At 43.2% G+C, this 11601-nt stretch overlaps 1 protein-coding gene across 1 annotated transcript; it reads right to left on the reverse strand.

The window, feature by feature from the left end:
* Positions 1-895: 895 nt before the first annotated feature.
* LOC147891042 (L-type lectin-domain containing receptor kinase SIT1-like) lies at positions 896-3028 on the reverse strand. The gene has a single exon (XM_087389136.1). It carries the CDS (start codon positions 3026-3028, stop codon positions 938-940), a length of 2091 nt encoding a protein of 696 aa, XP_087245262.1. The 3' UTR covers positions 896-937.
* Between the last annotated feature and the right edge of the window lie 8573 nt (positions 3029-11601).

Here is an 11601-nt window from a genome sequence, read left to right on the forward strand (position 1 = left end):
GTCCAAAAGGTGAGAATTTCGATGTCCTGTATCTTTCGCGCTCCCTCTTTTAGCCCAAGGTGAGAATTTCGACGTCCTGTATCTTTTGATTTACAAATCCAAATGGGGTCATGTTACATATCAAAACGAATGGCAAGGCATGATTTAGATGATTATCATGACCTTTTGCACCATTTAGAAAACTTCATGCATCAAAATGTGAATTTAATGCAATTTTTGCTAGTTTCTTACACGAGATTTAGAGCAAGGTAGCTCGTAATAGGAGCATGTTAGAACTCTATTTATATATTGGGACAAAAAAATCAAATGTTTTCTATGCAAGTTCTTCTAAAATGAAAATATATAGACTATTTTTACCAAGGTAGACTTTTAATAACATGTTATGATCATGTTCGATGTTGAAGTTTTTATTGAATGATGCACTTCAACTATATACTACTTGTTGGTAGCCAAAGCATTTCTTTACAAGCTCATCTCATGAGAATAAATAACACTATCACTAATGTAGACTTACAAGCTTATGTTATAATCATGTTCAAAATTATGGTGATACCATAAAGCTTTATACATACATATAGTGAGATTACGTTTTTCTCAAGTGATGCACTTCAACTATATACTACCTGTTGTTGATAGCCAAAGTAGTTCTATTTAAGCTCTTGAATAGGTCCATTGAATGAAATTCACCTTGTTAGCTTTGCTACTCCACCACAGTTCCCATACCCTACCTCCCCAGGGCAGGCCAAAAACCAGACTTGCGAGGCCTCTACGCCATGGGTTTGACCAGCTAGACCTCTCATTTCTGAGAATATCATGCTGTGAAATGCACCTCTCTGAAATTGAGCAGCAAATGCTGGGCTAAGACAATGAAAATAGCAAGGCTGGGATGGGAAAATTTACAGAAATCCTGCTGAATAGCATACGTGGGGAGCTGATGTCATTCTTCTTCCTGCAGCAGAGGCCTCTCGACAACAAAAGAAGAAGAAGAAGAAGCAGCAGCAGCAACGATAGAGATCTGCGAGCCCACGGAACTGGAGAAGGCAGAAGAAGTAGATACAGTGCTATCCAATATACTCCGAGAAAATGCTGCCGATCCACAGAAGGCAGCAGGCTTGGCGACTGGTATGGAGGGAAGCTGCCACTCTTCCAACAGTATTTGCAGAACTTGACGCATGTTTGGTCGCATGGTCGCCTCAGGATGCGAGCAGGCAAGCCCAACAATCAGTAGACGAGCCATCCCACGCTCATCGAATTGCCATTCCATCGCTGGATCGGCTGCTTCCAGCAGCCTTCCTTCTCTGTGGAGATTCCACACCTGGTCCACAAGAACCACCTCATCATTCTTAATGTCTATCGGCCTCCTTCCACATGCTACCTCGAGTATGACCGCACCAAAGCTGAACACGTCCGATTCAATCGTCGCCTTCCCTGTCTGGATGTATTCCGGAGCCATATACCCCGGTGTCCCTGCCACTATTGTCGTCTCTGGATTCTTGTTACGCTCGGCCAGTCTTGCCAGGCCGAAGTCCCCAAGCCTAGCTTCAAACTCCTCATCCACCATCACATTGCTTGCCTTGACGTCTCTGTGTATGACTTGCTTCTCCCAATCGTAGTGAAGATAGCACAACGCTGAAGCCAAACCGCAGATAATCTTGTGCCTCTGCTCCCATGAAAGGATGACTTCCTTCTCTCCAAAGAGCAATTTATCAAGGCTTCCCTTTGGCACGTACTCGTACACGAGGAGTAGCTCTTCTCTATCACAACACCATCCTAGAAGCCGCACTAAGTTACGGTGACGCAGGCGTCCGATAGTGTTCACCTCGGCAACAAATTCTCTTTCCCCTTGCTTAGAGTCCTTGGAGACACGCTTCACTGCGACCATCGAGCCGTCCTTGAGTAAAGCCTTGTATACACTTCCAAATCCTCCTTTCCCCAGCAGCTGTTGAGGACTGAAATTCCTGGTAGCAACCCGGAGCTCTCTGCGATTGATCTTCTGTGGTCCAAAGGCGATAGCGCTAAGCTCTATCTTCGACCTGATATCTGATGATGCACTTGGATTCCTTCGGCTACGTTTAGACTTCAACTTACAGCCTATGAAGATGGTAGCAATTAAAATGAGGGGGACGATAATTGCCAATGTAATACCTGCAATCGCAGCGGTGTTTGAGCTCTTAGACGTTTTCCTCGGCTCCTGTGAGCTGTTAAACGATATGCCACTTGTGGAAAAAGTCCAGGACTTTACATAATGGAGTTCAGAATCTTTTCCTGTTGCAGCGGTAAACCCAACATAAGCAGACTCTTGAGCGAGCACCGAACAAAGACTGACATGATACGTGAGAACTGGATTGCCCAATTGCCCCAAGGGCTTTCCGCTTTCGTTAATGGAAGTGGCTACATAAACTTGCAACAGCTCCGCCTTGCCATCATAATCGATCCACGTGGAGATGTCCTGCTGAGCAGTCAGATTGAGAAACGATGCGTTCACAGACCGGACTCCATTCACATCTATGCCGACGTGATTTGCGTACGACGGATCCCATGCGTTGACGTATGTATCAAACTCCACGGCCACAAAGCCGTTGCTGCTATTGCCATCTGTTGTGTTGCTCGTGAGCGCGAGGTAACCTCCACCGCCGTTTGCAGAGGAATCCGGAACCGAATTGTTAAGCCGATCTTTAGTTATAACAAACGTAAGCCCATCCGCACGCCGGACTCCGGGTGGGAATGTGATGGCGAACACAAACGTTGTGTTGAAGGAAACAGTGGAATTGGAGGCTGCGTCGCAGATCTGCATCGGGTCTTTGTACATGGCTCTGCCGCCGCTGTAAGACAATTTGGCGGTTGCTGTGTCTTTGGTGAGAGAGAGCCAAGAGCCTGAAGCACTTTGAGTGATGGTAACATCTCCGGTGGTGTAAATGATAGAAGAGTTGAAAGCAGGGATGGAGAATTGAATATCTTGGGCTTGGCATGCTGAGACGAGAAAGGCGAGGTGCAACAGAGGCGATGTGAGAACGGATCTGGCTCTCATGCTGAGCTGAACCTCCTTACAAAAACACGCAAACTACGGGCCCGATCTAGCCCTTGGCAAGAGAATCTCCAAGCTTTACAGATAGAGTCGAAGCAAACGAGAGAATCAAGTTTATCACATGCACCCTAACAAGTATTAACAAGAGGTCAAGAGACGTGCCAGACAGCGCTGCCGAATAGTGAACTTTTGTTGCTTTAAAAACAACAAGATTAAAATTTTCCTCATCTTTGACCAGCACACGTGAGAAGTGCGATTCTTACGCTCTACAGTACCATTTTGTTGAGGAGAGTATGGAACAACATATTCATGATGAATACCACATTCAATGCAATAATCATAAAAAAGATTAGAAATATATTCTCCACCCTTGCCACTACGAAGGGTCTTCATTATGATGTTCCGCAACTATTTTATATTGCTTGAATACTAATAAGGCCTCTGACTTATGTCGCAAGAGAAAGACAATTGTATATCTTGAGAGATCATCAATGAAAGTGATGAAATACCTGTAGAAAGACTTAGATGGAGGAAAAGGTCCACATATATCAGTGTGAATGAGATCCACTAAAGCATATGAGTGAGTTGAAGCAAATACATGAAAGGGTTTTCGATGATGCTTGCCAAGAGCACAATATTCACAGAGGCTCATGTGAGGACGAGCTGGGAGATTCATACCATCCACAAGATCATGATGATTGATAGCAAGTGACTTGGAAAAATGTGAATGAACAAAACGATGATGCCATAGCTTGCAGTCCAGATCACCACGGGATGTAACCACATTGGCAATATCATCATTTAAGGAAATTTCAAAGAGGTTACCATGACGAGGAGCAACTACTATGGTATGTCCATCTTTTTCAAACCGACACTGTGTGTGGTTAAAGCCGATAAAGAGACTAAGATCAACAGGTCGTGCAACAGAAAGAAGATTTCTCTGAAGATCTGGAACATGGAGAACGCCTCGCAAGACTCTTGTTGAAGAAAGAGTGCCAAGATATAAATCACCAACACCCATGACCTAACAAGTAGTGTCATCAACAAGATAAACCAATTTCTTGTGAGGAAGAGCATGATAATTATGTAAGCATTGAGATTGATATGTCATATTACCACCAGTAGCACCAGAATCAACAATAAAAGTGGAACCATCTCAAACATGAAGTATCCTCTCTGGAGAGACATCAGAATAGATATGATTTGCCTCTCGATGTGTATGGGCATTGACAATAGGTATGTTGAGTAGCATATGCTTGATTACGTTCACAGTCATAACACCTTTTATAACACCGAAAGAATGGATGATTTCCATCACAATAATCACAAATAGAATTTTTGGATAAGCAGGGTTGCTTAGTGGTAAGACCATGTTTCTCATCATATTGTTGAGCCCAACAATCAGAGATAAGATGACCATGCTTATCACAATAAGAACAATGTTTCTCAGGATATTTGAGACGAGAAGAATTACCACCTCTGTATGGATGCAACACAAGCTGTCTCCTATGAATCTACCTCGCTTGCTTTTGGTGTCCACTTCACTTCAGGAGCTTCGAAACACCTTCATTCTTGAATCTGGGATCATTTCATTGGATTTCTGACTCACTGTGTCAGTTTTTGCATTTTTTTGCCCAGGTGTTGGAACTCAATTTGGAGCAACTATTTGCAAATCTGTCAGTTCCGGTGGACTCAGAAGCTCCTAAAACTTCTAAGTTGCTCATCATTAGCACTCTGGTGGAGTTTACAAACAACTCTGTTTTCAAAAACGTTTTTTAGTCTGTGTGTTGGACCCAGTGATTGAGACCATGGTTTCCAAAACCGTATGTCCCATTGCATTTCGGACGCCCAAAAATCCCTACCTGTCAGTTCTTACGCGATTCGGTGGAGGATTTTCAAAGTTATAGATCTCTGTGTATTCGATTTCGTCTCTCTATTATGCATTTTTTATTCTAAGGATTTAAAACCTTAGATTTATGCCACATGGCAGTGGATAAGTGTTGACTCCCATTTCTCACTCATCGGTCGGGATTTTGGAGTTCCAGCAGAAGAGAGATACTTGCAAATTTTCTTGCTGAGTCTGATTATGCAATGGCGCCCATGTTTTGAGGCATCTCAGGTTCTATTTTCAGTAGCGGTCATTACTGTGGGACTATGATTTCTTGAGCATACCTTATGCAGATCACTTTGGTTGCAATTTGAGCCATGTGCACTCAGTCGTGGTGTGCATTGGGTTGAAGTGGATGATTTATAGGCCATTTGGATGCATTGCGATCCTTATTGGATGTGCTGATAGCCCAAATTGCCTTATGGGATGCTATTTTTATGGACGCTTTGCACATGGATGCTATTTTATGATGAGGGACAGCTTTGACACATTGCAGGTGATGCACTGATAGTGCTATGCTCTCTTGGATGAGATATTATTAATGCATATGCCAGTGGACGGTGTTTATGCTTGAGTCATTTGGCACTTATTGGCATTTTGGATTGCCATTGCAATTGGCATTTTCTTTTGGGCCAGATTTGCTCATATGGATGCATAGTATATGCACATGAGTCAGATGCTTTGAGACATGAGTTTTGGTGATATTTCACTCTATTGTGGCATACACATTTGGGTGCACCTGGTATTTGGTGTGATTCTCTCTTGTAGGCACTAGCATTTGGGATTTTTGCTTCATTTGCATCATGGCATCCTCTTCGATGTCTGAAAAGGAGTTTTTTAGCATTAAAAAGTTTGATGGGACAAACTTTTCTTTGTGGAAAGAACAAATAAGGGATGAGCTTATTCCAAAGAAGCAGATTAAACCCTTGGTAGGGATTAAAGCTAATCCTGCAAATATGTCTGAGGATGATTGGAATGAGTTGGATGCATTATCAAAATCTACTAGTAGACTTCATCTTGCAGAGTCAGTTTATTTCACATTAGTAAATGAGTAGACTACGGAAGATCTATGGAAGAAACTGTGTGCCACTTATGAAAAGGAAACTACCTCTAATAAAGTTTACCTCATGAAGAGGTTGTTTGAGCTACAGATGAAGGAAGGGGTCTCCATTGCTTCTCACTTGAATGAATTCAATATTATTTTCAGCTAGCTTCAGGCTCAAAAGATGAATTTTGATGCGGAGACTAAGGCAATATTTCTAATGTTCATTGCCATCCTCATGGGATACCTTCCGTACAGCTGTCAGTAACTCTGCATCTGGTGGAGTACTGAAATTTGATGATGTTGTTGGTAGCTTGTTGGCCGAGGAGATTAGACAGAAGTCTATGGACGGCAACAAGCAGGATGCTGCCTTAAATGTGCAAAGGGGCATATCACAGTTCAGGAGGAAGTCCCAAGAAAGAGGAAAGTCTCGTAGCAAATCCAGGACATAGAACATTAAGTGTTACCACTGTGGCAAGAAGGGCCATATGAAAAAGTATTGCTACAAGCTAAAACGAGAGCAAAAGGATAAGAAAAAGAATGCAAATTGGGGTGCAAATCAAAAGGAAGAGAGTCCAAGCGAGGACAAAGGAAAAGTGAAGATCGAGGAGATCAATGCAGTCACACATGGTAGTGACAATGATATTCTATTCATGTCTAGTTTATCTGCAGAGTTGCTTACCACTTCAGATGATGCATATTCCCAGGATTGGATTTTGGATTCTGGTGCTTCATTCCATGTTACTCCCCATAGGGAATGGTTCTCCACTTATGACAGTGGAAAGACAGGTTGTGTGTATCTTGGAAATGACTATGCATGTGACATAGTGGGAGTAGGTGACATAAAGTTTTCTTTTGCAAATGGGTCTACATTTATTTTGAAACATGTGAGACATGTGCCTAAGTTGACCAAGAGTCTTATTTCAGTGGGTCAGCTAGATGATGTTGGTTTTCACACCACTTTTGGCTTTCAAAGTTGGAAAATTCAGAAGGGCTCTATGCTTTTGTCCAAGGGTGCCAAGTGTGGGACTTTGTATCCCTTACATGTATCAGGGGTATTTGATCATGTTGTTGCAATAACCAAGCAGCCAAGCACTTCTTTGTGGCATCGCAAGTTGGGACACATGAGCTAGAATGGAATGAAACTCTTATGCCGTTTGGGTTATGTACCGCATTTGAGTTTCTCTGATTTTGAATTTTGTGAGCACTGTCTCTATGGGAAGTAGACTAAATCAGCCCATAAAAGAAGGGGAAAGAAAGAGTTTGAAAAGCTTGATTTGGTGCATTCAGACGTATGTGGTCCCATGCCTACATGGTCATTAGGCAGGGCTGAATACTATGTGACATTCATTGATGATGCAACTAGGAAAGTGTGGGCTTATGCTATAGCTCGGAAGAGTGATGTGTTCTAGGTATTTCAGAAATGGCTGGCCTTGGTTGAGAATTAGTCAGGTAGAATGCTTAAATGCCTACGGACTGACAATGGTGGAGAGTATCTCTCTCATGACTTTCAGCATTTCTGTGATACACATGGGATTAAGAGGGACCTCACATCCCCTCGTACTCCAAAGCAAAATCCACTTGTAGAAAAGATGAACCGTACCATTCAAGAAAGGTTGCAATGCATGCTTTCCAATGCAAGTCTTTCTGGTGGTTTTTGGGATGAGGCAATGTAGACTGCAGTATATGTGATCAATAGATCACCTAGTAAGAGTTTGGATGGTGGTATTCCTGAAGAGGCATGGAGTGGCAAGAAGCCCTCTTACTCTCATTTGCATATATTTAGGTGTGAGGCATATGCACATGTGCCAAAAGAGCTTCGAAAGAAGCTAGATCCTAAGTCTAGGAAATGCATCTTTCTAGGTTATGGTGAAAGTGGAGAGATGGGCTATCGTCTCTGGGATCCAGAAGCAAAGAAGATCATACGCAGCCATGATGTAGTCTTCAATGAGAAGAAGATGCATAAGGCACCCATGAGGGATGTGGAAATGAGGAGAATCACTTTTCAGGATGTGAATCCACCTGCATATGTTGATAGACAACAAGATGTCCATGCACCAAATGTGCAAGAAATGGTACCACCAAGTACTCCCATAGGTATACAATCAAGGGTAGATGATGGATCATCTATCGGTGGAAATGATGAGCCAAATGTGGCTGATATGCAGGTGGGACAGCAAGCTGAAATGCCCTTGAGAAGATCATCTAGAGTGTCTAGACCACCTAATAGGTTTGTTCCAGGGGTAGACTATGTGATGCTTACTGATTGCGGGGAGCCTTCTTGCTACAGAGAGGCTATGATGAATGAGGATCAGCACAAGTGGGAGTATGCTATGCAATCAAAGATGAGTTCACTTATGAAGAATAAGACTTGGGACTTGGTTTCTTTGCCACATGGAAAGAAAGCATTGCCATGTAAATGGGTCTACAAAATGAAGGTCACAGGTGATGATGTGCCTAGGTACAAGGCCCGTTTGGTCACTAAAGGGTTCAAGCAAGAGAAGGGTGTGGACTTTGATGAGATATTCTCTTCGGTTGTAAAGATGACCACATTTAGATGCATGCTTGGACTAGTGGCATCAGAGGATATGGAGCTTATGCAAATGGATGTCAAGACAGCTTTCTTGCATGGGGATTTGCATGAGGAAATTTACATGGTGCAGCCGAAAGGCTTTGAAGAAAAGGGCAAAAAGCATTTAGTTTGTAAGCTGAAGAAGAGTCTCTATGGTCTTAAACAAGCACCTAGAGAATGGTATCAAAAGTTTGATGCTTTCATTCGGTCCCAGGGTTTTAGAAGGAGTGAAATTGATCACTGCCTCTACACTAAAAGGGGTAAGGATAATAGCCTGATAATCTTGGCACTATATGTGGATGATATGCTATTGGCTAGCAAGAATACTTATGAGCTAGATGCCTTAAAGGCCAAGTTGCATGAGGCCTTTGATATGAAGGATTTGGGACAAGTTTGCAGGTCATATTCTCTGTATGCGCATCACGCGTGATCAGAGTAGGAAACTCCTTTGGCTTTCACAAAAGGAGTATGTTACAAAAGTATTGCAGCGTTTCAATATGGAGGGGGGGAAGGCAGTGAGTACTCCATTGCCTCCATATGTGAAACTGAGCCATACAGATAGTCCCAAATCAGATGAGGAAAGGGCCATGATGGCCAAGGTTCCTTATGCATCAGCGGTTGGGAGTCTTATGTATGCTATGATAGCTACTAGACCAGACATTGCATTTGCAGTGGGAGTTGTTAGCCGATATATGGCTAATCTAGGAAAGAGGCATTGGGAGGCAGTTAAGTGCATCATGAGGTACATGAAGGGTACCAAGGAGATGTGCATCTGCTTTGGTAAAGGAGACATGCGTGTACTTGGGTACACAGATTTAGACTATGCAGGGCATGTGGATAGTAGGAGATCCACTTCTGGTTATGTGTTCGCCTTTGCAGGTGGTGCAATGTCGTGGATGTCTCGCACACAAAAGTGCATTGCTTTGTCTACCACAGAGGCTGAGTATGTTGTTGCAGCCACAGAGGGTTGCAAGGAGGCTATATGGCTTGATCGGCTAGTGGGAGATTTGGGGATTCATACAGGTGTACCGACATTACATAGTGATTCCATGAGTGCTATTCAGCTAGTACAAAATCCAGTCTTTCATGCAAAGACCAAACACATTGAGGTCGGGTACCATTTCATCAGGGAGCTACTTGAGGACAAGTCCATAGAGCTTGTCATGGTTCATACAGATGATAACCCTGCAGATATGCTGACGAAGAGTCTACCTAGTCAGCGGTTTGAGTATTGTCATGTATTGATGGGCATTGGATAGTATGCTCATTGGTTGTTCTCCCTTAAAGGCACATTGTCCTTTAAGTTGGAGGTTGTGGGGGTTAAAGGTCACTGTGTCTTTACCCCAGTTATGTACAATACTCAAACACATATATAAATGAATGAAAAAGAAGATTAGGGTGGTTCTGCACCCACCAAAACTTGTGTGGCTCTCTGTCTCTCTCTCTCTCCCTCTTCCATTCTTGCTTCCGTTGAGAGCACTCTCGACTATATCAGAGCCCAGGTGATCTAGTTGAGGGCTTAAAAATTTGTAAGGGCTAGTCCCCATGGATAAGCAAACTCCAGGCTTTCAAACTTTTTTATCTAATTTTCTAGTCCCCATCCACGCACTAGCTAACCCGCCACACAAAATTTAGCACCCCCAATCGGAGAACGAGAGTCATTCCAGGGGGTGCCCAAGCCTTGGCAACCTGAAAACCTCACTTCACATATCTTGTGCCACATTTGGCATCTTTTTAATGTGGCTAGCCTGTGTGTCAATAGCTCTCAGCTTGCACCACTAGCAACTCCCATTGCCGGTTTCAAAAACGGTTGCAGCGACTCATTGGGCAGAGAAACCCCGCATGCCATGGGGCCTTGATTAAAGTCCAACAGGTAGTCCCATTTGTTTTTAGCACTCCCTTCAGGCAGTGCTCTAGGTACACTTTTATTGAAAAAGTGTCCCACACACTTTGTTATCATGTGGCCCCCTTCTATTTTGGTTCTTTCTCTCTCCCACACACACTCACTTACACACACTTTCTTTTTTTAAGAATTCTCTCTCTCTCTCTCTCTCTCTCTCTCTCTCTCTCTCTCTCTCTCTCTCTCTCTCACACACACACATACACACACACACAAACACACACGCAGTTTGCAAATCATTCAAGCTTTTCTATACACGGCTTCCATCACATGTGTTGCAAATTAATCATTTATTCATCTTGACAATTGTTTTCCTTTGACAGAACCAACTTGAAGGTAGTGCTCACGAGTACTTGTACTCACTTGTTGGCTCCTGGAGATTTCCAGCAAGAGGCTTGAGGTCCTTTGTTGCATGGGGATGAGCTCGAAGAGTGATTTCTTCCAACCAATTGAACGAGTGACCATTCCATCGGATTTAAACGTTGTTCGAGACATTGTGGCTCCTAATAATAACATAGATTGTGGCTTGTCGCGCTGAGGGCTAAATGAGTTGTAGGTTTGAGGGGAAGCCGTTGGTGTCGACCTTTTAAACAAAGATATGGGGGCAACATACAAAGACATCCTTTGAAAAACAACCACCCATCATGTATAGCATAGTCACTTGGGCATGCATCCAACATGAGTTTGTACCAAGGTCTCTGGAAATGTGGATTCTGGTTGCACATCTCTGCTATAGAGGTCTCCTATTCTATGGAAATAGAGGTTGCCATTCCTTGTCTACTAAGAGCATCATTCTCTAATCTTGGCTCATATTCGATCCTACCGCCAAACAACGAAAAAGTCTGGCTCCATCGAGTTTATCGATCACACCACTGAGCGATGGGCATGGTCTAAAGCCACCACAAGGATTGATGATCTATGTGGATTGTGAAATCCTAACCATATAGAAAATGTTTATGTGTCTTTAGGACATGATGACTGCAGAGGACATGAATGACTGCACATAACTCCTTCCATAGACTGAGTCTCTGATCTTTGTTGGAATCAACTTGCATCCCTTAAAGGCAATTAGCTGACTGTTCTACTCCAGAACTACTCCAATGGCATATCGCTAGCATCGGTCTATACATTGAAGGGTTGTCCCATTCTGCCAATGCAAGGCATGATGCTATGG

The sequence above is a fragment of the Dipteris shenzhenensis genome, chromosome 18, assembly GCF_047967505.1.
Source record: "Dipteris shenzhenensis isolate YYH24624 ecotype China chromosome 18, Dip_SZ_1.0, whole genome shotgun sequence".
NCBI lineage: Eukaryota > Viridiplantae > Streptophyta > Polypodiopsida > Gleicheniales > Dipteridaceae > Dipteris > Dipteris shenzhenensis.